Below are 26,009 nucleotides of genomic sequence, written 5' to 3' on the forward strand. Positions count from 1 at the left end.
GGACAGTAGCTTTTCTCTGATTTCTATGTTGTGTCTGATGTCACTGTTGCTGGGTCTGGCCTAGTGCAAGTTCACATTTTTGGCTGGCCGTTTGGGTCCCCTGACGTCTCCTGTTAAGTGGGTAAGTCTGTAAAGCCAGAAGCCCCCACCAGTGCACAAAGCAGGCTCGGGGGCAGGGGGTCCAAGCCTGCACAGTCACACTTTACCAGATTTCGTCTTCTGGCCTCACAGGACGCAGCCTTGTGTCTCCCCGGTGGACCTCGCTCCCCTCTTCCTGTAAGGCGGGGGGAGGGCTCAGCCTGGAACACACCCGGGAACACCCTCAGACAGCCAGGTGGTTGGCAGCCTGGCTCAAAGGCTAGCTAACTAAGCATCAGAAATCTCGCCCTCCTCCATGAGCCGGGGCCCTCCATGGGGAGGAATACAGACCTCGAGTGACCCATCCACTCAAGTAGGCAAGTGTCAGATTCGCCTTTTTCTCTCAAGCCCACAGGCTCTCCTGCACTTTACCAGTCAAGCTGGTAGCTCAGCTTAGAACACAGAGAAATCAGAGTATAGGGCACACTTCATCAGCAAGCAGGATGTGCCTTAATTATCCCCTATTTAAGTATATTCCCTGTCCCCAGAGTTCTTATCAGGACAAGATATTTCTGTCATGTTGTTCTTTCTAATCCCTTCAACAACAACAAAATAGCCCAATTCTCAGAAGCCAAAGTGGTAACGTTTCCTGAATCACAGGGTGTTTTTAACTTGCTAGAATATATTTACATTGTTTACTGAAACCAAAGGTAGAATGAAAACATTATTTCACAATTACCACTGCATTTTATTTTAGTCCAGAAACTGCTTTCCCATTACTGAGCGCAAGATTGAGGATTTTAGTTTCATTGAGTGAACAGTCACACCTTCTTTTATTAGCGTATTAATCACCTTAGCTAATTAAAAATTACATTTTCTCCTCATTTGACATATGATAAATTAAGTATTTCAGACGATTTGTTTTAATAAGCACATGTGAACATTTTCTAATTTCTATAAAAGTTACCTTCGAGGCTGCCAGTTCTCTCCAAGTGGACTTCATTTCAGGTAGAGGCACCTGCCCTGACACTCCAGCAGCACCTGCAAATCTGAACATCATAACAAAATAAATCCAGCTACGTTTCATGGTAAGTATCACCTGGTATCAAATAAGACTTTGATTCTTAAAGAACATTTTTAGAAATTTTGGTGACTCATCCCAGATTTTCAAAAGGACATTTTAAGCAGTCCAATAAATGGAATAACCATCTACCATGGAACTCTCGAAGTCGATCAGATTGCATTTTATCCAAAATGAATACATTGATCTTAAGATTGGCAACTAAGAAATTGTTACCAACGCCATGTTTGATGCTGGGTTTAGTGCAATTCTACCTGTACACAAGCTCTCCAGGTGGTTCTGAAGAAAAGGGTCTACAGTTGTCCTGGTGTATGTGAACAGGGTACAAAAATGCAATTAATAATAATAGCTTACATGTATTGATTACTTATTATGTGCCCACACTATATAAAATCCTTTATACTTATTAACTCGTTGAATCCTTACAACAGCCGTGTGAGGCAGTACCATTATCTTCTCCAACTTACAAATAAAGCTGTGGCTCAGAAAAATCAAACAGCTTGCCCAAGGTAAGTGGCCTCCAGAACCGGAAGCCGGGCCACGTGGCTCCAGGGCTCATGCTGTCCCCGCTATATCCCGTGCCACCCCCATCTCTCAGACACAATGTCTACTTCAGACCAGAGAGCCCTGGTCTGAAGCCTCAATTAGCATCACTATCTATCCAGACCAACTAAACAGACCTTCTACTACTTCTTAGTTCTAAGAACTTTATTAACACTATTCTCAATTAATATTGGAACCTTAGAAATTTTTCCTATACAAGATATCATCATTTTCTTAAGTATTTCCTCCCTTCCCTTCTATGGCTTGTCAGGTCCATGAGGGGAGTCTACCAGATGAATCAGAGATCTCTGTTATCCAAAAGTTAACTCCTGTCCTCCCAAGTACCCGGTCACTACCAAACCAACTGAGCGGAGGGAAAGCTAAGGGGGGAAGTCATGCGGGATCTTCAAGAGCTTGTTCTGTGCTTGCCTATAGACAAATTCTAAAGGATCTCCAAGCAGTTTCTGATTTTGAAGATGGAGCATATTAATCTATTCACGTGTAGTTGACTTAAGCAGGAGTCAACAGATAAATCACCAAGGAGAAAAAAATCACACCAAGAGAAAGGTGAGCACTGAGAAAGACAACTTCCTTTTCCGTTTAACTACTAAAGAATAGTAATAGTAATAATAATAATAATGATCTGGCCCCGCCTTTCACCAAGATGATACATCCCACCTTCTCTCCTTATCTGGCTGTTGAGATTTGGAACCTCTCATAATGCGATGATAAAGTGCTTTCATAATTGTTCATCTAAGGCAATTAACAATCCTTTTGCTATGTAAACCGTGTTACCCTTATTGTATTTCCTATTGCTAATGGAATAGCCCACTACTGGAAACATTCTCTGGTTTTGACTATGTTTCTAGAAAAGCATATATGAACTATGTAGAGAGAGAAAAAAATGGTGGGACTGAATGTGTGAACAAGGATTTCAGATAAGAACTTTACTTCTGTAAATTAAGAATAAGTCTGTGATTTAAGCAGAAGTCATTTAGACATTCATCAGATTCGGGAGGCAGAGACGCCTCTTCCTGTCGCCCACGCTGCAGCGCTATCAGAACGTTAATCCTTGGAGGGTTGCTGCGCTTGACGAGGCTGTGAGATTTTGTTTGGTCCCAGGTGCTTGCTGGTCGGTAGGGATACTGTGAGAAGCAGCGGGGGTAGTAAAAGCACAGTAATTATCACTGTGAAGCTACGGAACCTTTGAGGAAGTGGTTCAGAGCAGCCCTGTAAGAAGTATTCGCTGAAAATGTCCATTTTCTGCTGTTTTTTTAAAGCTTTTCCTCTAGGAAACAGAGTCATTCAGCGCTCAGTCATACAAGCATTCGGATTATTAAAGAACTGAGGATGAAGGCTACAGGAAAACGGTTTTGTGTTGTTGTGCACATGTCAACACTGTTGTGATGTTAAATATTATTTATCCCCCAAGATACAGATTTTCAGAAATTAAAAAAAATTTTTTTTCATAAATGCTCAAAAAGGATAAAAGTTTATAATTAAAATTTTTTTCATTCTATTGTGGATACAGTACTTTTGGGCCCTAGTGACTGAACTGCTTATAGTTTCTGGGCTGTAAATTAATATTTGATTTACTTTGTAGTTACCACGAAATTTGTGACTTCTTTTGTGAAATGGTCAGATAAAGGTGATCTGGGATTTTTAATGTGTGGACCTGGTCTTAGAGCAGCTTTAGTACAGTTTAAACACAGTGACAAAGCAAAGGTGTATTTTTTCAAATGGTGCTCTGGTTGGCCTATAATATTTAAAGACAGAAAGTAAAAGTGCTGCCTGCCTAATAACTAACTCCTTTCCTTTCTTCTTTCATAACCGTCAAATCCTTCTGACTTGGAAAAAACATACAGATGATTGCTAGACAGATAAATAATACATAGAAAGATACACAGACAGACAGAGAGATACAGAATGAAATAGAGACAGGATAGATAGACATCAAGAAGTTTACTTAGTTAAGATCCTTAACAAAAAAGAGGAAGGAGAGGATGCTAATACTTTATAAGTGCCTCCTATGGGTGAGCTTTTACACACTGATGTATATGTATTTACATATTATGTTATACATTTTATATGTAATATATAACTATATATATAATTCATGGACTGTTGAAACAGAGATTATCTCCACTGTACAGATGAGAAAACGAGGTTCACAAAAGTTAAAACTATCTTACACCACGTCTCACTCCTAGTAAGTGGTATGTATGACTCCAACACCAATACTTTTCCTCCTTATCCTAAGCCAGCACCACACATATGTCACCAGGAGTCAACGGAACAGTTTGTATCATCACACACAATACATGAAATTGATGATGACAAAACAATTGGATAATGACGGGATCAGCGAAGCAAACCGTAACCAAACTTGCAAGTCAGAGTCTGTAAGAAACATTTCCTTCCTCCCTGGGCATTCTGTCTCCAGGAAATTGGTTGGTTGTCAGCCAATCATGGTGACACTAATTTGGAAAATTGCCACAATGAACATGAGAAACATAAACCAACACTTCAAACCAAAAGCAAAGCAAAGCGATTCAAGATGTATTAGGATGCCACCGGTGACACCATTCTTCCCCATGAAAGCTGTTTTCTGTTCTTTTGTTAACACAGCCTCAAAGAGACCCTCCCAAGTTAAAGTCCCACGTGGCTCTACCTAGGGTGCATGCCAGAGATTCTAGGAAAACTTGATGTCACAAGGGAATCCAAGCCAAGAGGACTGGTACTGGGGTGAAGGCGTTTCTAAATTAAATTTGCCGGAACTAGACTTTTCTCTCCATAACAAAGCCCTACCTTTGCTCCTCACCAAGAGTGGATCCTGAATCCCTGCCCTGCCCCTCCTCACACCAGCAAGGCAGCATCTTCCCTGCCGAGGATTATTGGTGCCCCGATGGATTGTTCTATGTAAAACGGGTATCCGGTACCTGCAGAAATTCCTGTCTGAGATTCATCCCCAAGGAGAAGAGACTCGTTACTCTGATTCAGCAGCATTTCCCAAAGTGTGTAACAATGTACTATTTTAAAGCAAGCACTACTTCTTTACCCTCTGCTTCCCTGCCTTCTCTTAGGGCAGAATTTTCTAAACTGTCATCCTACAAGAGCATACTCATGATTTAAGGACATCCCTCTCCCATAGTTGTCATAACGATGACACTTAAACAGAAATGAGGGGTTTTGACAGATGAATAGATAAAGAAGATGTGGCACATATATACAATAGAATATTACTCAGCCATAAAAAGAAACGAAACTGAGTTATTTGTAGTGAGGTGGATGGACCTAGAGACTGTCATACAGAGTGAAGTAAGTCAGAAACAGAAAAACAGATACCATATGCTAACACATACTATGGCATCTAAAAAAAAAAGGTTCTGAAGAACCTAGGGGCAGGACAGGAATAAAGACGCAGATGTAGAGAACGGATCTGAGGACACGGTGAGGGGGAAGGGTAAGCTGGGACGAAGTGAGAGAGTGGCATGGACATATATACACTACTAAACGTAAAGTAGATAGCCAGCAGCCGCGTAGCACGGGGAGATCAGCTCGGTGCTTGGTGACCACCTAGAGGGGTGGGATAGGGAGGGTGGGAGGGAGACACAAGAAGGAGGGGATATGGGGATATATGTATACATATAGCTGATTCACTTTGTTATATAGCAGAAACTAACACACCATTGTAAAGTAATTACATTCCAATAAAGATGTTAAAAAAAATTGTTCACAACCAAAGTTTTAAAGGTTAACTGCTAGTGCCTCACACATAATACAGTAGTTTTGTTAGTAGAACAATACTCAGTTACATTCGGTGTATCAGCCCTGCAAAGTAGGTAAGTATATCAGCCATGACGAGAAATTAGTGGATTTTTTGCATAAAGCAGCTGTTTAAAAGACCTTGGTCTCCACACAGAGAAAATATGCTGTCTTTCTGCTTAAGTGCAAAAGAAAAAAAGCCTCCACAAAAAAAGTGTCAAGTTAGCTTGCTATTTATGCAAAGAAAGTTTCAATCAGGATAAAAAGGCCTTAAGTCTCCTGCCAGAAACACACACACACACACACACACACACACACACACACAGCAAAACTCCAGATCCAAGTGCTAATTCATGTTCTGTGTTGCTCATGGCCATATGCCAGACCTGACTAGAAATCCAGGGTGTGAACACCGAGTCTTCCGTGCTGAGTCTGGGAGCCCCAGAGATTGGGGTCCAAAGTGAGAGGGCCTGCAATCTCACCCAGCCTTGACTACTTACGAGCTAAATGATTTTGGAGCTCCATGTAAACACTTTATAAAATACTAAGTAGGATACAAATGTAAAGTGGTATAACTTTACTGACTGTTACGGGTTGAATTGTGCCCCCCGCAAAAAAGACACATTGAAATCTTAACCCCTAGTACCTCACAATGCGACCTTGTTTAGAAACAGGGTCTTTGCCTGTGTAATTAGTTCAAATGATGTCACCCGGGAGTAGGGTGGCCCCTCATCTAATATGACTGGTGTCCTTATGAGAAGAAGAGAGAACACACAGAGGGAAGGCATGTGAAGACAAAGCAGGGGCTGGAGTGATGGGTCTGCAAGCTGAGGAACACGAAGACCTGCCAGCGGCACCAGAAGCTGGGAGAGAGGATGGAACAGATTCTCCCCCCAGAGCCCTCAGAAGGAACCAACCCTGCTGACACCTCGACTTCAGACTTCTGGCCTCCAGAGCTGTGAGAGAATCCATTTCTGCTGTTTCAAGCCACCCGGTGTGTGGCACTTGGTGACAGCCGCCCTAGGAAACTAACACACCAAGCTTCACTGTCAATACAGAGAGAGGAGAATTCTCAAGAAATGGTCCAAGCGAAAATAAATTCATGGTTGCAGAACAAGTGAACAGAACTCTAGGCGATGTTCATAGATTCCTCTAAAGTCAGCGTTTCTCATCTGAGGGTGATCCCCCCAGCCCAGGAGACACTCGGCAGTGTCTGGAGATAAATTTGGTTTTCACGACGGGCAAGGGGGTGGTAGCATATGCTGCTGGCATCTAGTGGGTAGAAATCAGAGAAGCTGCTCGACATCCCACAGTGTACAGGGCACCTCTCACCCCCACCACAGCAAAGAATGACCTGACCCAAAATGCCAACAGTGCCACTGTTGACTAACCCTGTCTAAACTCACACAACTCAGAGAATTCTAGAATGATAGAAAAAGGAGAGGGTAGAGTCAGAAAGTCCTGGGCTCAAGTCCTGTCTCTTCCTTCCTAATTTGACCTCCTGATTTAAAAGACTTAGTCCCTCCTGTGTCTGTTTTCTCAACATTATAAAAGGGTGATAACTCTATCACAGGGTTCTTCTGAGAATTAAGTTTAAACACCAGAGAGCGGTTTAAGTCATCAGTTAAAGTGCTAACTAAATACCAGTTAACAACAACCCAATTATAAAATGTTTTGCCCCTTGGCAAGGGAAGGAACCTGGGGGCTCGGGGGAGGAGGGCAGGGAGGGAGGCAGGTAAGTGGCTGGTGAAGAGACTCGAGTCTTATATCCCTAAGACCAGCCCCCCAGGTTTGTTACAGATGCTGGTTCTTCCCTTACAGGCTCTCTGCAGCCAAAACCAAGCTGGAACTGACCCCCAAATGCAGTCCTTAAATGAGATAAGGAATGTGAACGTTGCTGGAACACGCCAGGTCTTCATCCTAGGGCTCTCCTACCCCTTTGCCAACAAGACCCAATCCCAAGACCACCTGCCAGGCTGGAACTTGAGGTCCCAACTCCGCAGTGCCCCCCTCCGGAAATAGCAAATCCAGTCTCCTAACCCTGCACACTGCTCTCTCCTTGACCAAACCAGAAACCTTCCCCACCCAACACCATGGAACACCCATGCTGAATGAAAGAAGCCAGGCTCTAAGGAGGGCTTTCGTATGATTCTACTTGTATGAAGCTGAGCCGCTGCCAAAACGTAATGACTGTGATAAGAGTCAGGACGGTGGTCGGCCTCGTGGGTGGATAGGTGGGGGTGATAGGAAAGGGGCGGAGGGGCTTCCAGCAAACTGGTCATGTCTCTTGTCTTGGTGGTCACAAGAGTGTGAGGACTTTGTAAAAAGTCATTAGGATTTTTGCACCATCCAGAACGTATCTTACACTTAAAAGTGAAAATCAACCTGTCTCACAACGCCGGCACCTCCACTCGACCATCGTGGGGAGAAAGAAAAGCACTGTGTCCAGGGCGCAACGAGTCTGGCAGCTGGGCACTGGTCGAGTGGCGGGCGCGCCCCTCCCCCCTGGGACGTCGGTTTTCCCTCCAAGGGACCCGACTCCTTCTCCCTTCTCGGGGTTTGCGGGGTTTTGTTGGAGGTCAGGCGGCGACACAGGTCTGGGCTTGGCACCTCGCGGGCGCCCTGAGAAAGCCAGCGCGGCCTGTAACGACGGTCTGGGAAGAGACTAAGGCCACTTCTCCATTCGTTAGCCCCACGGCAGGTTCGTTTCACCTTTTTCCTCCCGGGTCGGGGCCAGGAGGGAGGCGCGGTAGGGGCGGGGCCGGGCGGGGCTTAGTGGAAGAGGTGGAGAAGTGGTGGGCGGGGCCTCGCCTCGGAACGGAAGCGCGAACTACAGCTCCCACAGCGCCCCGCCGTCCCGCGGTTGGCCTCTGACGTCGCGAGAAGCAGCTGCTGGGCGTCTGCGCGGACCGACGGAAGTGTAGGTGACCGTCTGAGACAGCACCGCCAAGCTGGGAACCGGGGAGATGGCAGAGACAGAACCCAAGACCGTGCAGGATCTCACCTCGGTGGTAAGGGACGGCTGTGCGTGGCGCGCCCGAGGCCGCCGCATCCCCGGGGGCGCCGGCGAAGTCCGCGGACCGAGGCGCCCTCTCCGAGGCCGCACGGGTCAGGTCTCTGGAAGCCAGGTTTCCAGAGGTTTCGCGGCCGCGGCCTGGCCACCTTGACCCCCCGGCCAATGGCTGTAGGCCCCTGCTTCTGCTGACGTGCCCAGCCATATCCGCCACCCGCACCCAGCCCCACTCAATCTCGGTGACCCCGGCTCCCCGCAGCTCCCCTCCTTACCCACTCTGCTCTGCGCGCCCCACCCCAAAACACCCGACGCCTTGGGAATCGCAGCGGGCCCAGACGGGAGGGGGCGTCACCAGCCCCCCGAGTCTAATTTGACAGGTGGGGAAACTGAAACCCGGACAGGGAAATCGAAGGCCACGGAGCTGCGGAGAATTGGGGCCGGAACCCGGAATCCTGGTCTCCCCGTGGCACCAGGGCTCCTATCCTGATCCCGTGAAGGTGTCTCGGGGTAAGCGTGGGCTGTTGTGTTTTGTTGTTTCACAGGTGCAGACACTCCTGCAACAGATGCAAGATAAATTTCAGACCATGTCCGACCAGATCATTGGAAGAAATATCCTTTATTTGTAGTCAGTCTCTGATGGGCCTTTGGATCCCAGTTTCCGGATGGTGGTGGCGATAAGTGGGGGGTTTGCAGGTCAACTTCCAGTAGTCATTTACCAGATTTTTTTTATTTTTTACTGAGCTTAGATGCACACTTCCTGAGAAGTACTGTGCAAAGAGCTGGGCTTACAGCTGAGCTAGATCCCTGGCCGTGAGGAACTTACAGTCTCCCGGTAATGCTGCCTAGTATGATTGACTGTTGACTGTGAGCAAAGCATTTCATGTGTATCTCTCCTGTAATCCTCACCATCACCTGATGAAGAGGTTGTAGCGTTACCTTTGTGTAGTAGATGAGGAACCAGGAAGCTTAGAAAAATGAAAGAACTTGCCCATGTCCCATCACTAGTAAAGGGCAGGGCTGGGATTTGATCCTCACCCTGGACTCCCATGCTCTGAACCAGATTCTAACAGTATCCAAAGGAAATTGGAAAACCACTTTCATGAAGACACTGTGTTGAAGGTTGTAGTCCGCAGGGCCCTGGAGGAGAGGGGTAAGAAGTGGAAGCTGTTGGTGCCGTCTTTAACTTCCCCACTTGATGACATGAGCAGTCGCATTGATGACCTGGAGAAAAACATCGCAGACCTCATGACACAGGCCGGGGTGGAAGAGCTGGATGGGGAAAACAAGATCCCTGCCACACAGAAGAGTTGAAGGTGAGGGGAGCGAGGGACAGTAGAAGTGCGGTGCATGTCCCTGTGATTTTGATGTAGTCAGACTTTCTCTGGATCTGTCCCCAGCCAGGATCTAGCAAGCATCCCTTGTATTGTTCCCCTTGTGGACTACAGGCTTTGAATTTTTGATGCCAAACTAATTTCTTATGAAGAATTTATTTTCCCTGTTTTTATCAATGAGACCTAGATCTCTAGTTAAGACCATTAGTTAATATTAGATAACCCCTGAGTTTATATCACGGCAATAACAAAGAAGTGTATTTTGTTGGCCTGATAATTCTTATCACTGGCAGATTTTCCAATGGTTTGTTTTGTTTTGTTTCTTAAAGAGAATACGCACATTGCCACCTTCATAAATGCCATAAGTTCTAAGGATGCTCTTGGGAACACCCCCTGCACTGGGTGAATGCCAGGACAATGACTGATTATGATTTAGATGACCTAGGTTGTGGCCACCTCAAGCCTTCGCCCTAGAGTTGATTTGTTTTTCCATTACATAGTTACAGGTATCAGGAGAGACTAATAATCAGAAATACCCGTTACAGCAAGATAGCTAGACGCACAGATGACTGCCATGTTCCCACCATAGTGGGTTCCTTCATGACAAGCCTTTTCCTGAGTGTGGCGGTTACTTCATTGCAACCCACAGTAGTTTTTGAACTCCCTTTGTTCCCATCCCATTTTTAGCATTTTAATTCCCTATAAAAGTAAAGTTTACTGTGAATGTTTAGGTAGCAAAATACACAGTAAAAGACACCAAATTCCTTTTTTATTTTCTGAGCGTGTCCTGGCTGGACCAAATGATAGGAAACTATGAAGTACGGGTTGCTTTGAAGTCCAAGGAAATAAGTAGAGGTTTAGGAGGTAAGGGACTTAAATTTACTGTTATCTTAATAGTAGATTGGGTTGATGTAGTATGTTAGTAAATCATGTTGTTTTGTATGGTTGTCACCTTGATTCCTTATAGACTTGGGCAATGTCCTGCCAGCCTTAGGAGCGTCTCTGGGTCTCATATATTCCGGCATTCAAAAGCCCCATCAAGTGAAAGAGAACAGATTGAAGAATTTCTCGAGTGACGGGCATAATGCAAGGAAAGGAGTGGGAGTAGAAAACAAATGCACAATAATCTCTGTAATAAAGATTTTCATTGTCGTTTTGCTAGGATGTTGTGCAGAGAAAATACGTTTAATTCAAATGAGGATTGTGAAAGGATTTTTAGTTGCTAATTCTATGTATTATTTTTATGTGTCCTTCCAGAATGAATAGCACATTGATGGCTTTTGCTTGTTCAACAGGTTGCTCATCTACACTGGAATCTGGAACACCCTTTTTACAAGCCAAGAGAAGACAGATGGCTTTTTGCAACTAACTACTATGTGTAGACAGGTTTTATATTATAAAGTGTGCATTCTTCTTACCACATACTATAGAGTTAGTTTATAGAGTGATTTCCCTCCCCTGCCTCCCATGTTTCCTGAACATGGTGAATTCACGTCTTGGACCTTGGTCAGTTGTGCTATTAAACACTAAAACTTTGGCAGTTCCTGCATACAATTGTCAAATTTTTTAGTGTATTTTTGTGAAGTCACTTTTTTTCTATCATTCCCTTTGTAGTAGTTGCTGTTTGATAAAAGTTGCTGTGTAATTTTTTTATTAGACATAGGGTAGATCCTTGGTTATAATAAGATTTTTGTGAAGTAAGGCATTTCTAGTTAAGGTTCTTTGATTCTCAGAGTGACTGATGAGTGAACACCAAATAGTGTGTTGGCGATACTTTCCAAGTGGTTAAAAACATTTAAAAGTGTATTCAGAAATATCTGGCACTACTCTGTCGCCAAAACTCGGAATGGAGCCATGGTTTTATGCCTGAGTCCTTGAGGCCAGATGCTACGGTAACGAAGAGTGACCACGGCCACTTCAGTGTTAGAATTTTTAAATATGGACAGTGACAGAGTTGCCTGATGTGATGAGGCTTTCAGCAGTTAGAGTTTTGCATGAGGTTTGAACCTTCAGTAGGACCCTACCTTGTCCATCTACAGCAGTTACCATAGGAAACCTGGCAGGACTTTACAACTAAGCTCCTCCGTCTTTTGAGCTACTGGCTGGGAAAAGAAACAGAAAAGGAAAACAGACCGTGTTAAGTCCGTGCCTACTAAATAACTAGTCGTAGGCTTGAGTTTTTAAGAAATAGTTTCTTTAAACTGTTTCTTACCTAAACTCGAGCAGAGTAGTGGCTTTATTGCTGATAATGGGAGACAGGGAAAACAACTCCTGCGGCTCAGCCTGCAGCGAGCGTCAGGAGCGCTGAGCCCCAAGGCAGTGTTGACGGGAAGGAGGCCCGTGCAGCTGTGCAGCAGGATGATTTTGTGTAGAGAATATGGAAGAAACTGGGGAGTGGAACAGTGCTTTGGAGAGGGAGACCCGTAGTCAACACGGTGTGATTTTTTTCAAGTTTCCTATGTCACTAGTCTTAATTGTTTGAATTGCAAATATATAATAATATTAAGGAATAATTTGTCCTATTTATAAATTATATGGGGAACACAGAGGAGTCGATTTCTTCTGGGGTAAAATGAATTCCCCACTGTTACCACTGAGCTGCAGAAACTCCCTCACTGGGCCGGTAGGTCGCGAGGTGTGGCCCTGAAAGCCCAGAGCCAGCTGGACTCAGGGACTGGATGGAACCACGTGCAAGATGCTTCCAAGCCTGGGAAATGGCAAGTGGACAGTCGGGATGTAAGCAGTTGGCTTCCTTAAGTAACAGGAATGTTTCCCCTGACCAAAAATACCTGCCATGAATAAAGGTGCCTGAAATCCTGCTGTCGACGCTTCCTTTGTGTCAAAAATGATTGGTTTGGTTTTCTGCATTTTCATACCATTTCAGATGATCGGCTAGAAGCTCTGGAAGGATTCAGTACCCATAGCCAAAGTGGGGACGGGAGGCGCGGGGGAGACTGAGGTGCCCCAAGGGAAGCCAAGGAGTGTGGAAGCCTCGGGCTGCAGGGCTCACCGGCCAGAGCGAAGGAAAGCGACACCCTCCGGGGTCCCCAGGGAAACCTTCACGAGTGTGCTCCCCAGGACACTCGTCCCTGAGAAGCTCCAGCAGAGAAGGGTTTGTGCTCACTTGCGGGTAGCATCTTCCCGGCTCATGTGATTCACCTGATGAAAATTCGCAACGTAAATTAGCTCAGGAAAGGCTCTGAGCCCCCAGAGCAGAAACGGGATTGAACTCCTCTGCCAGTTTCCAAGTTACTTAACCAAGGATTTTTTTTTTTTAATACTTGGCATTTAATTAACATTTCATAGAACCTGCATGTGGTATGAAACACACCTGGGGAGATAGAGGTCAAAGGAATCCAATAAATAGCTCCGGGTTCACTTTATAAACACTTCACGTTCCCCAGCCTCCAGGTAAAGCTTCAGCCTGGGCTGGGGTGCCTCCACGTTGTACAGAAGCGTGCTCTTCCTCACACGGTCCCTGTGAAGTGCAAAGTGCAACACCTGCTAAGTTACGGGCCTGATCACCCATAGTCGGGTGCTCAGGCCACAGCCTCCTGGGCCCGAGGCACAGCTCTTTCCCCTCCAGCCCGCCCCGGCGACCAGGGTTCCAGGCACCCTCCCTGTCCTGGATCCTCTGCTCAGCGAAGGCTTCTAGCATGGTCAGCATGGCCCCTGTGTAGTTCCAGGCATAATCTTTGGGTGCAGGAAAATCTGTCTGCCTCTCTTATTCTCCAACTATTTTTTGTTCATTTACAGGCCCGTGAAGTTCCTACTCAGCTAAGAAATACAGCTAGCATGGAGTTGTTTGCAGCAAGCAAAACAGCCTTAGGTTTGACTAAATGCCCTCTTTTTCCAAGCCCGGAGGCCCCATCAGCTTCCTCATTTGGCCTCTAGTTAATCCTGCTTTCATTCAAGCCACAGGATTTTTAAATTTTTTTTTAAATTAATTAATTTATTTATTTGGCTGCATAGGGTCTTTGTTGCTGCACGCGTGGGCTTTCTCTAGTTGCGGCGAGTGGGGGCTACTCTTCGTTGTGTTGCGTGGGCTTCTCACTGCGGTGGCCTCTCTTGCTGCAGAGCACCGCTCTAGGTGAATGGGCTCAGTAGTTGTGGCTCGTGGGCTCTAGAGCGCAGGCTCAGTAGTTGTGGTGCACGGGCCCAGTTGCTCCACGGCATGTGGGATCCTCCCAGACCAGGGCCCGAACCCACGTCCCCTGCATCGGCAGGCGGACTTTCAACCACTGTGCCACCAGGGAAGCCCTTAAATGTTTTAATATTATTTTATCAATTTATTTTTTCTGCTGTTTCATGTCTGAAGTGCCGTACAGTACTTCAGGTGATTAAAGGTTCATCTGCCTTCGGGAGTCCTTGGAGCCCCTAACCGCACGTAGAGCATCGTTGCTATGGGGACAGAGAGTCCAACAAACAACTTACAATGAACTTTTTAAAATTCTGTTTGTAAATTGAAGGTTTCCTGTACGGATAACTGTGTTCCCTTTTTTTATTCTGTAGTTCAGATGTTTTAATTAGATTAAAGTGGAGGAGTTTTCACAGTATGTTGTCGGGTGTAACCCTGACAATTAACTGGCAACAGTTAACGATTAGTGACGGCCACCAGCACCTATGAAAGCGTGTATCGTAAACCACCGTGCTGTGCAAGCATGTTGTTTATGCTATTTGGCTTCATCTCTTGACAACCCTGAGTTCAGTTTTTATCTGACCAGCCCGTTTTAAACAGAAGGAACCCAATGCCGGGCAACGGTTGACTGAGGTCACACAGCTGGAAGCAGGGACCATGGAATCGCCACCCACAGCTGTCCACCCAGGTAAGATTTCCAAGTATTCATGGCTGGGCTGCCTGGCACTCAACAACCCAGCTCTTGAAGTTCAGTTTCAAAAGAGGCTAATTTTGCACTTTCAGTTAAACGTGACCTAAATTATATAATAAACGTGCTTGATGTGAATTTTTATTCAGAATTCAAAGTATCCAGGGCTGCTAGAAATGTGCTGAACCAGCATTTTTAAGTTCTTTGAGAACAACTACAGAAACAAATCCAGTTCAGTTTCTCACAATGTTTGCCTTGATGAACCGCAGGGAATACTGGCTGCTGATTTTTAGCTGTTTCCCTGCTAACACCCATGAGTACAGAGGTCTTAAAAAGGTGCCTTTGCAGCCATCACCTGGAGCCTTGGTCTCCTGCTAATGATGTTAAGCGTCAGCCTTTAGCTGCAGCCTCTTTAAAACTCTCCATGAATGCAAAGGGGGGTGGAGGGTAGGAGCCGGGGACGTGAGTCACTGCGTAAAAGCAAAAACCAGAGGGGCTGTGACAGCATCACGCTCACCGACCTCACAGGTCACTCTGGAAATAGGAAAGGAGTTTGCTGCTACAAGTCAGGTCGACCTGCTAGGAAAGAATCAGTTCTAGTGCTTGGCCCTCACACGCAGAGGCTTCCACCAAGAGAGATGCCTGGAAGCTCCTCGGACACCTGCCGAGGAAGAGCTCTAGATCCAATAGACACAGAACACCTGCGTCTGCGGAACCCTGGTGATGCTGGGGAAATGGAACGTTCTGCGGCTCCCTCCTTGAGCAAGGCCGAGTGCATTCACGTGCACGTACGTGAACTACGCACAGGTCTCGGGTGCTGTGCTGCTTTGCGGTGATCACCGTGGCTGCATATCTGTACTTTCCTACTTTGTGGACACCTTTCGACCAATGGTTCACATTGGTCACGGGCAAAAGGAACAGTATCATCTCCCAACAGTTAAGAATTCAGGGTGGAGCAGTTTGGAAGCACTCTGCTGCAAAGGGGGCTGTAATGTCTCACCAGGGAGGGCAGCCCCAGGGAGAGTGAATTCCACACCCACAGGGCCATCGAGGACCCAGAATGCCCCCACCGAGGCGCGGCCCACGGAAGGAGAGCGCCTTCCTCCTTCCCTCTCGTCCCCGTCTCAGAGTGAAGAAAATGTTTTCCCCAAGTTGTTCCTACTGCGCTGCCCTGGCCTCAGCCCCTCAGAGCGCTCGAAGGTCGTTGACATCAAAAAGTTTTCCAGCTGGAATCTTTGTCCATCTAATCAGCCCTCAAGAAACCCCACTCCTAAACCCCTGCTGTAGTTTTTCTACCTCTTACCTTTTATGGGTCGTGAGAAGTTGCTAGCCAAACCCAGTGTTTCCAGAAAGAAATTGTAAATATTAAATATCTTAAAACTACAGGCCTGTTACGTGGAAGAAAACCCAGTTAATTTTAATGGGCTGTGGATAATCATCAGAAAAGTCATTTCTGGAAATTTAAAGAACGTGGTGGCTTCTTTCAATGACACATATTCTCCTGGAAATAGACCACTGGACTCATTCTGCTCCAGAGTCCTGCTGAGGCAAAGGATGGGCCCACATTCTTCGTGGAGCAGAAGCCTGGGCCTGGCCTGGCGCATGGATCGCAGAGCTGGAAATGCTGCAAAACAATGTCCTGCAAAGAAAATCGGACTTCCGCCTTGATAGGCAGACGGCTCTGACGGAAGCCCCTCAATCAGAACCTATGTTCCTTGGGCCCATAATTAAGAAACTTGGAGAGAAAGACTCTTGAAACTAGCTGGAAAAGTATGCTGTCTTGCCAGCAGAGTTTCAAACAGGCTGATGATTACCACGGGTCAGCCTTGGGGTCCGTGAGCCTCATCACAGTTGATTATATGAAACATATTGTCAGCCTCATCAAAAGGAAATACAGTAAGATTCAATGGGTCGATCTCATTTTCTCGAGCGCAGACAAGGCTTCACAGTGATCTGAGACTCAACTTTGTTCTCCCCAGAAGGAGAAGCAGAGTCTGTACGACCCCTGTGGCACAGCTGAGCCAGTGTTTCTGGAATCACCGACTGAGAACATTTTCCTCCCCGTGAACTGCCAGAAGTTTCTTGGGTTTATTCAAGCTAATCTGTATTCCAGAACAATTCCGGACGAGATTTGTTAGGAATACTTCAACAAGGTGCTGTTTGGTAAGTTCTGAACTTAAAGGATCTCTTTTTGTATTACACTAAGTGATCTAGTAAACGGAGCAAGAATTCTTTGAAATGAAAGCAGACCCTGAGGCTGGGGCCCAGCAGCCTGAGTTTTAACACGACCTCCAGGAGATTCTGACCTCCCTCAAGTGTGAGAACGAGGGCCCTAGGGTGCCAACTTGGGTTGTCTGATAGCTTTGGGGAGTCAGACTAGTCTAAACACAAGAAATCCCTGGGGGATTAACATGCAGGTTCCCGGGCTCCTCTTTTGTAGATTGTGATCCAGCACGTATGGGACAGGGCCTGGGGATCCGTGTCTTTAATCAATTCTCCAGTCATTTTTTTAATATTCCTTCCTACACAGGAAAACACTGCATGGAGGAATGGGGTGGCAGGGAAAAGCGTCTCACTCTGAATCCCTCGGGCCTGGGCCGGTCCTAAGGTAATTGAAAAGGAATTGATTCTTAATTACCCAGCACATCGGAGCACAGGGAGAGAGCATGACCTTTCGGCCCCGTGAAATGAGGAGCTCGCCCTCCAGCCCAAGGAGCTGAGCATGAAGAGCCCTCACTCCACGAGGACTTGAATCACTTTAAATCAATTTGCTTCTTGTTAAGACGCACTTCAATGAAACATCATTCCAACTCTTCAGCCACAAAAGGATAGCCCATCATTTAAGGCTTCCTGAGTGTGTCAGTTGCTTCAAAAGGTTTTAAAGAGTGTGGTAAATATTTTACCAGAGGGATACGTTATTCAATAAGGAGATTATTTATTAAAAACTAGTAATTTATTGGTTCATGTATCTCTATTTTCATGAAAATGCATTCTTTTCATCTGGGCATACTTTTCTATGCCCACAGCAGATTAACCTGTGAGTTGACAATTCTGTTAATACATAAACGTATTGAAATATAATTTAACTTGTGAAAGTAACAGGTTTTACTAATAAGAAGACATATCTGTAAAATTACATTTTAAAAGAACTCTTGGAGGGTTTTAAGCATAGTTTCGTGTACTTAAAAAGAAATCATGTTTGCTATTTTGGAAGGAAGAACAAGTTTCTCATTTATCTTTTGAGTCATCCGTCCTAAAGGAAATAACTAATGCATGACTTTTTTTCTTCTTACTGGTAAGAAGGAAAGCATTTAATGCTTAGGCCCAAAGCCAAGGTATTGAGTTCAAGTATTTACGGTCAGATATTTTATTTCGATAATAAAAAAAATAGAATAGTTTTCGTTGCAAGCAATGACTAAAAATGGCTTTAACAGTAAGGATATTTAATGACCTCATAAAAAGGTCCAGAGGTAGGCAGTTCTGGAGATGTTTAATTTATTGGTTCCACACGGTCCCGACTCCAGGCCGGCTGCTCTGTACTTACCTCGACTTTCCCCTCATCCTGACACACTGTCTCCACGCATCACATCTAGGGACCAGCCAAACACCCCTCCCAAAACCCTTTCTTCCTGTCCTCCTCTGCTGTGGGTTGAGTTGTGTTCCCCCAGAAGGAATGTTGAAATCCTATCCTGGGACTTCAGAATGTGACCTTATTGGCAAACAGAGTCTTTACAGATGTAATCAAGTTAAGATGAGGTCATGCTGGATTACGATGGGCCCTCATCCAATGACTGGTGTCCTTTTAAGAAGAGAAGAGACACAGAGGGACACAGAGACAGTGCCCTGTGAGAACAGAGGCCAAGAGTGGAGTGATGTGTCCGCAAGCTAAGGAGTGCTGACACCACCAGTAGCTGGAAGAAAGGCAGGGAACAGATTCTCCCTCACAGCCTCTAAACAGGAAGCCACCCCAGGACACCTTGATTTTGGACTTCCCTCTCACCTTGATCTCTGCTGGGGATCTGAACTCAGAAGCTCAGAACCCTCCCTTCTTTCCCAGACCTCACTAACTCATTCAGACTATCTCTGGGTGCCTGGCTTAGCATTTTACAGCCAGCTTTTTAAAAGAAATCGTAACTGGTATATCAAGGGTTAATTTGCTTTCTAGAGGTGTTTTGTTTTTTTTTTTCCTAAGCAAGAAAATTGGCAATTCAGTTAGGTCTAAAATTCATCTGAGGCTTCTGACAACTTGTTTGCGGATGTAACTGCTCTGGTGCTGGCAACTTTAGTAATCAAAGAGAAGCTTAAGAAAAACTGAGCACTGCAAAAGGAAGAGGGAAATAATAGAATTGAGTCCACTCTACCAAACATTTTATTATGAAGATTTTCAAACATACGGCAGAGCTAAAAGAATTTCCCCAGTGAGCACCTGGATCCACACCACCTTGTTTAACACGTGATGGTACTTGCTTTATGGTAGCTCTATTCTCTTTCCATCCCTCTCCCCATCTGAGAATTAATTTTTTAGTTAGATGATTACCAAATTGCTCTGGGGGCTCTTTGTAGGGAAAGTACAGAGCAGACTCTGGGCACTTACTTTCCAAGTTCATCAGCCCAGGATAGAAGCCCTTCATACCTGGCCCCCCACCCCTGTGATACTGTGATTTATAGTAAGAAATATGTATTTGGTCGTTGTCCCGTTTCTGGCTCAGATCCTAAAGCCCTTGGAATTTCCTAAGTGATAAGAGCTGTAGAAGTGTCTTGATATCCAGAACAAACCACACCTGAGTTTATGTTAATGCGGTGATTTTGGGAAACCACCTAAGGATGGGGGCTGGTTGCCAGGGGAAAAAACCCTGTGATTGGAGCGTTGGAGCTCTCAGTCCCACCCCCCAGACTTCCAGTTGGCAAGAGGGGCTGGAGGTTGAATCTATGGCCAGTGGCCAGTGATTTAATCAATCACGCCCTGGTGATGAAGCCTCCGGTAAAAATCGAAAATGGGGCTCAGAAAGCTTCTAGGTTGGTGAAGCAGAGGGGAGAGTGGTGCACCTGGAGAGGGCATGCAGGCTCCCTGCCCCTTTCCCACACCGCGCCCTATGCAGCTCTTCTGTCTGGATATTATCTATGAAGTAAAATATCTTGCTGAGTTCTCTGAGCCGCTCTAGCAAATTAATCAAACCCGAGTAGAGGGTCATGGGAACTTCTGGTTATAGCCGTTAGGCCACAAGCACAGGTAACCAGCTGGACCGTGACGGGAGCCTGAAGTGGAGAGTGGTCTTGCAGGACTGAGCCCTTCACCTGTGGAGTTCGATGCTGCCTCTGAGTAGATGGTATCAGAGTTGACTTGAATTACAGGACACCCAGCTGCTGTCGGGGGATTGCACGGTGTGGAAAAACCCACATGTTGGGAGTTGGAGTCTGAATCTTACCCCTCTCCCCGCTGCACCTCAACCAACACATTTCTCTGTTCATTGCCCCTGAAATATGTCCCCAACCCAACCTGCATCTCTGCCTGGTAACCTCCTATTCAACGTTTAAGACCCAATTCAACTATTCCCTTTCAGAAAAAAAAAAAATAACCTCCATTCTCTCAAAGAGAGGTAGCCTTCTTCTTCTGTGATCCCCAAAGTATTTTAAACATGCCTTTAACACTTGTCACATTGTCCTCAAACTCCTTGCCGTGTGTCTGTCTCCCCCACTGTCTGAGGGACCCTGGGGGCCTCTGGGGACTTTATGGTATTATCTTGAAGTTCCCTTTGGTGCCTGCCACAAGTCCTGGCATGTTGCAGGTATGCAGGTGTTAGGCAAATGGACCGCAAGAGAGCTAGCTGGAACTCTCTAAAATAAACTAAGTAGCCCCACTTGTAAGTATGCAAACCTACTTAGAAGTGTCATGTCAGAATTTAAGTCCAAGCTGCCTTGTCCCTCCTGTCATCGCTCCCATTAAGTGGACCAGCCTGAAAGCTCACATACATGTTAGTGAAGATGCCCACCGTGGCCCTTGTTCTTCTGTGTAAAGGATAATTCCGCCACAACTAGAAACATGAAACAGTATAATGTCTGAGCAGGTGTTTCCTAAAGAGTGTATAAAAATAGCTGCTTCTCAAAACCAAACAAACAAAGTTCAGTGGTTAAGCTGGGGAAACACCGAACTAAGCGAAGTGCACAGGTTTCTTTTCTACAGTGTTTCTCAGAACTTTCAGTCCAACGTGAATTTCAAGCAGCTGGGGGAAGGGTTTCCAGCACAGAGCCCTTCTGCGAAGCGTGGGAAGGCCGGCTGCAGCGACACGCCGTGGAAGACCCCGCTCTCTCTCAACTCTGTTTACCTGTTTTGCTTCCTACCCCTTGACCACCATCACGTCCTGCATTTCAGGCTTAATGTTGAATTTCTCATCGTAAATATTGTGCCAAACGTGGAGGTGATGGAGTTACACTGGGCTTTGCTATCTTTCGGTCTGGACATAGCCCGTCGTTCAGCTTAACTCAGGGGATCTGGTGTGGCACCAATCAGCAGGACGCTGCCGGGAGAGGAAGGTTCCAGGCACCCACTGAGATGTGTCATTGTTGCGAAAGAAAGCTGTCCTCAAAAAGAATCTGTGTTATCAACATCCAAAGCCTTAAGGAAGCCAGTACTGCCATTGGAATCCCTGGGGAAATTCCCATGACAGATGTGCGGTTTAGAAAGAGCACTGCTGAAGGCGATAGGGCACTGGGTTTGGAATGAAGCCGATCTGGTTTGAAGCCCAACTCTCACTGCAGGACTGGCTGCATAACTGGCAGGGCCCAGTGCAAAATGGAATGCGGGTCCTTTGTTCCGAAGCTATTAAGAATTTCTAAGGGGATGGGGGTCCCTGAGCCCAAAGCCCTGTGCACAGGTTACAGGCCACGAACCTGGCCCAGGCTTACGCTCACAACCTTGGGAAAAGTCATTGGAACCACCCCCAGCGTCCTGACTCTCATTTCTGTGAAGGGATTGCTGTGCACATCCCAGTAAGACCATGGATGTGCAGTGCTGGGGGGCAGGGGGCTCATGTACCCATTTGGTGGGCGAAGGGAAGGAGAGAGAAGAGGGGATGGGAGGTAGGTGAGTGTGAGTGGAGACCCCATCTCCACCCACAAATTGAAAGATGAGCCTAGTGTCCAGACCCAGCCTAAGAGCCGCCCCAGACCTCTAGCTGCAGTCAGCCCCTGGAGTCGGGCAAGTCCCCAAACTCAAGAGAACTATTCACAAGAAGGTATGGCCGGGAGCCTGCATGATTTACTGCTAATTCTCAGAACTAAAGCAAACAAAACCCCAAGAAATACGGCCTACCCACGACCTTCAGCGTGAGACCAGAAGAATAAACAGATTAAAGCAAAAAGCACCTGACCCACATGCAATGAAGAGGCAACATGAAGTAATCGCTTTCCTGGGATCTATAACCCAATTCCCACCCCCTCCTCTATCCCCGGATGAGGAACTTGAGAGCCCTCCCTGCCTGACTCTCCCAAGCCTGGAAAGAGGAAGCGCTTGATGGGCGCTTCCTCACACAGTAATTCACTTGATAGCCACAGTGACCTGGAGGCATCTTTATATATTCATTTGTTTGTAAACCCCCGAGCTAATTCTAGGATGTGCTGGCTCTTTTCCACCCCAGGGCCTTTGCATGTGCTGCTGCTTTTGCCTGAGATGCTATTCCTCCGCTCCACTCCTCACCTAGCGGACACCTGGTGTCTACTTAAATCTCAGCTCGAAACGTCACTCCTCAGGGAGGCCTTTTCAAATCTTGCAGACCTTGCCCTGTTTATCACTTTCATAGTGACCTGTCCTTAGCTTTCAGAGCTCCTCTCCTGGTGTGCAGGTGTATCTGTGGTTATCTGATTAACGTCTTTCTCTCTAGTCTGTAAGCACCAAGAAGGCAGGAACTCACCATTTTGCACACAACTGACTCTCCAATGTCCTGGACATTGCCTGACCCACACCCATGAATAGGTATTCACTGAGTGAGTGAATAAGCTTGCCCAACATCACACAGCTAGTATGAAGCAGAGCTGGCATTCAACCCAGATCGCCTGACCCATGAGTCAGTCCACGTCCCCGCTTTATCTTGTTGCCAAATAGGAGAAAATCTCAGTTATAAATAGGATAAAGAAAATCACTTTTTTCTTTTTCCATGATAAAACTTTCCACTGTATTATGTCATGTTTTCTTGAACCCATACAAAAACATGAGCCTGCCCCTCAGAGACAAACCCCACTTTCTATGCCTTCTCTGCCTTCAAAACATTAATAAATTAAAAAAGTTATAATAAATAGATGAGCCAGGCGAAGAAGTTGTTGAAAGTCGCAGCTGGGGAGGAGCAGGTGGCCGGATCCCAGAGTCCCAGAAACACAAAGGATTCTAGAGGTCGTCTGGTCCCCCATCACGGCTCTAAAGAGGGGGAACGGAGGCACAGAGAGGTTAAGTGACCTGCCCCAAACCACACAGCTAGTTAATCCAACGTGAATGTCCTACTCTCAGACATATGCTCTTCCCACTTTCTGTGTTTCTGCAGCCAGATTGCAGCAGATGCCTTTTTGGTATCTCAAGAAGATGCTTGCCTTGTTAAGCCCTGCCCAGCTGTGCCACCTCCTGCTTTCCTATCGCAGGGGAAGGACTACTGAGTGTCTAATGTCTTATTTGGGTTCCCCCAGCAGTGAACCCTAAGGTGTAAGTATGTGAGAGGTGAAAGAAACACATCAGGGACTGGGAAAATGAGGCAGAGAAGGGAACGCAGCTGATAAAGGGTGGGTTGTCAAGCCAGCTTCCGCTGTGGGCACCACAGCTTGGTACCCCTGAGGCACTCTGGGAACCAGTCTAGGGCGTGCCTCAGACTTATCCCCCAAGGGGTAAGGAGGCTGGAATATTTATATACCAACTTCCATCAGCCATTGCTTGAGCCCTGCTGGGGGCGGAGGGAGTGGGAATGAAGTGGTGTTAATTCACTGGCATTTGGGGCAACAGAGGTTCCAGGGGCAAAATAAAGCTCTCAGGCGAAGAGCTGAAGGTTGCTGGCAAGTCGGGGGTCAAGTGGCAAAGGTGGGCGATGTGGGAAGGGCACTATGGTGACAGAATTGTGTCCCCCAAAAAGGTATGTTGAAGTCCTAACCTCTGCTTCCCATGGGTGTGAGCTTATTTGGAAATAGGGTCTTTGCAGATGTAATCAAGTTAATAGGGGGTCATAATGGATTAGGATGGCCTGAAGTTCAAGGACTGGGGTCCTTATAGGAGGGAAATTGGGACAGACACAAAACACCCAGGGAGAGGCCACATGAGGATGGAGGCAGAGGTTGGTGTGATGCAGCCACACACCGAGGAAAGCTAAGGATGCCCAGAGCCACCAGAAGCTGGACGAGCCAAGGAAGGACCCTCCCTCAGCAGTTGCAGAGGGAATGTGGCCCTGCTGGCATCTAGATTTCAGATTTCTGGCCTCCAGAATACGAGAGAACACGTTTCTGCTGCTGTGAACCCTCCACCTTGTGTCACTTTGTTGAGCAGACCCAGGAAATGGTTACAGGCCCCTACATCACACCAGTCGACTACTGGTGATTAAAATTCCCTCGCAGCACCCACCGCTTGAAAAGACACTCCATGCATGGCCACACAGCGGTCGGCAGAGCCAAGATTTGTATCCAGGTGTGGCAGCCCCTGAAAGCCATGGGATAAGTTTCTCTCCTTTTCTCCAGTCGACCTTCCCCCCCAGCTTAGTAACCAAGAAAGCTGAGCTGACACTGCCAGGGTCCTCCTTAGCAGGCCAGACGGCAGACAAATCCAGAATATTCCACGTGGTAATCATTTTAATGCTTCAAGCCCGTTGAGGCAGAGACCTTTCTAATACTCAGTACTCGGTTGACAGAATGAGGGAAAAGGCTGGGACCTTTGTACTGAAGATACGGGAAGGTCAGGGGAGAGGCAAATGGCAGAGCCGGACACTGAACAGCGGTCCCCTTGCTGCAGCCAAGGCCCCTGCGCAGACCACCCTTCCTCCCCAGCCGACTGCCCTCCTGGCCGGTGTTACCGGTTGGGGGCACGAGCATAGGAAAGAAGCTGCTCTGCCTTGCCTATTTTGGGACGGTCAAGACATACTGGTTCCTGGGCTGACACTGGGCCCATCAACAAGAGGGAATAGGAGGCTTGGCCTTTGATGAAAGGAGAACCCATGTGGCCTGGCGTAGCTGTTCCCTCAGAAATGCCAGGTCAAGTTGCACTTTAGTGTAAGGAATCCTGGCTTATTTTTACAAGCCTCCATTTCTGAATGACTCCAGAAGTTCCAGGGAGGCAACAGCAGCCTGGGAAGGAGGAGAGAATTCACCTCCTAAGCACCCCACGGGACAGAAGTTTGAGGACAGCACGGATGGTTTGGCCAGGCCCGTGGCTTGTGGAGAAATGAGCACTCGGGGACAGCCAGGAGGCAGAGGCAAGCGGAGATCACGATGTCAGCCTACAGGGAGACGGGTGAGGGATGAGTTAATATCTTTCCTTTGTACATTCTTTATTGTTTGATTTTTATAACGGTCATATTTATGCATTACTTCTAGAATCATCTTTCTTTCTTTGTGTTTAATTCCTCGACAAGCACGAGGGCCCCTGCTGTTCTCCCGTGGTAACGGAGCTGCGGCGATTGGCGGGGAGAGGAACCCTGACAAGGTATTAGTTCCAGGTCCCGGAAACGACGGAGAAATCCGTACTTTAAAGGAGCATCTGGTTACTTCTACTCTGCTCTGTGGCAGCCTGGCCAAGGGGATGGGCAGTCCAAGGTCACAGCCACCACGAGCAGCCCTAAATAGCTGGTTGCTTGGATTCGCGCTCCAGTTCTTCACTCCCTTGCTGAGCGCTGAGGGTCACATCCACTTACCGGACCCACAGGGGGCGTGGCGCTACCCACGCTCTGCCGCCGGCATGGCCACGTGACTTGCTGTGGCCAATGGGAAGTGGCACCGGGCCTCTGCACGAGGGACGTGCCGGGACGTGCGGCACCAAGCCGACCGCACGCGGACAGCGAGATTTGGGAACCTTTTCCTGCCAACCTAAGCACGAGACGGGGAAGCCGAGGCCGAGGCTCGGCGCCACCGCGTACCTGGCGTGCAGGTTTGTGTGTGCGTGTGTGTGTCTGTTGTTTACCCGCGGTTAGGCTCGTGGGTTAGATGGCGGCACCTGCGATCACCTTGAATGATGTGAGAGCCAGCGCTGAGCTGCTGCCGCCCCCCGGACGCTGGCAGCGCCCTCAGGTGACCTCGTTGGGTCACGTGACAGGGCACGCCTGGTCCTCAGGTGGCCTGTGGACCTTGAACACTCAGCCATTTATTCACTGAGTATAAGTGGTCCCGGTTGCCGGGCCTCTGAACTTTCCCTATGT

General features: G+C 47.1%; 1 protein-coding gene and 1 long non-coding RNA gene across 2 annotated transcripts; both read left to right on the forward strand.

The window, feature by feature from the left end:
- Positions 1-8,317: 8,317 nt before the first annotated feature.
- Positions 8,318-12,630, forward strand: HSBP1 (heat shock factor binding protein 1). The gene is made up of 4 exons (XM_032613934.1): positions 8,318-8,478; positions 9,023-9,089; positions 9,673-9,793; positions 11,107-12,630. Exons 1-3 carry the CDS (start codon positions 8,434-8,436, stop codon positions 9,789-9,791), a joined length of 231 nt encoding a protein of 76 aa, XP_032469825.1. The 5' UTR covers positions 8,318-8,433; the 3' UTR covers positions 9,792-9,793; positions 11,107-12,630.
- Positions 12,631-14,214: 1,584 nt separating this feature from the next.
- LOC116744338 lies at positions 14,215-25,699 on the forward strand. The gene is made up of 6 exons (XR_004347017.1): positions 14,215-14,637; positions 15,258-16,800; positions 17,168-17,245; positions 23,169-23,323; positions 24,919-25,108; positions 25,230-25,699. It is a non-coding gene; the product is annotated as an uncharacterized LOC116744338 (long non-coding RNA).
- The last annotated feature ends 310 nt before the right edge of the window (positions 25,700-26,009 follow it).

The sequence above is a fragment of the Phocoena sinus genome, chromosome 19, assembly GCF_008692025.1.
Source record: "Phocoena sinus isolate mPhoSin1 chromosome 19, mPhoSin1.pri, whole genome shotgun sequence".
NCBI lineage: Eukaryota > Metazoa > Chordata > Mammalia > Artiodactyla > Phocoenidae > Phocoena > Phocoena sinus.

Excerpts from the sequence above, each read along its gene's own strand:
- HSBP1 (XM_032613934.1), top strand. The coding sequence starts at position 8,434 with ATGGCAGAGACAGAACCCAAGACCGTGCAGGATCTCACCTCGGTG. Across the intron at positions 8,479-9,022 it reads TGCAGGATCTCACCTCGGTG|GTGCAGACACTCCTGCAACA; the intron begins GTAAGGGACGGC and ends GTTGTTTCACAG. Across the intron at positions 9,090-9,672 it reads CGACCAGATCATTGGAAGAA|TTGATGACATGAGCAGTCGC; the intron begins ATATCCTTTATT and ends TAACTTCCCCAC.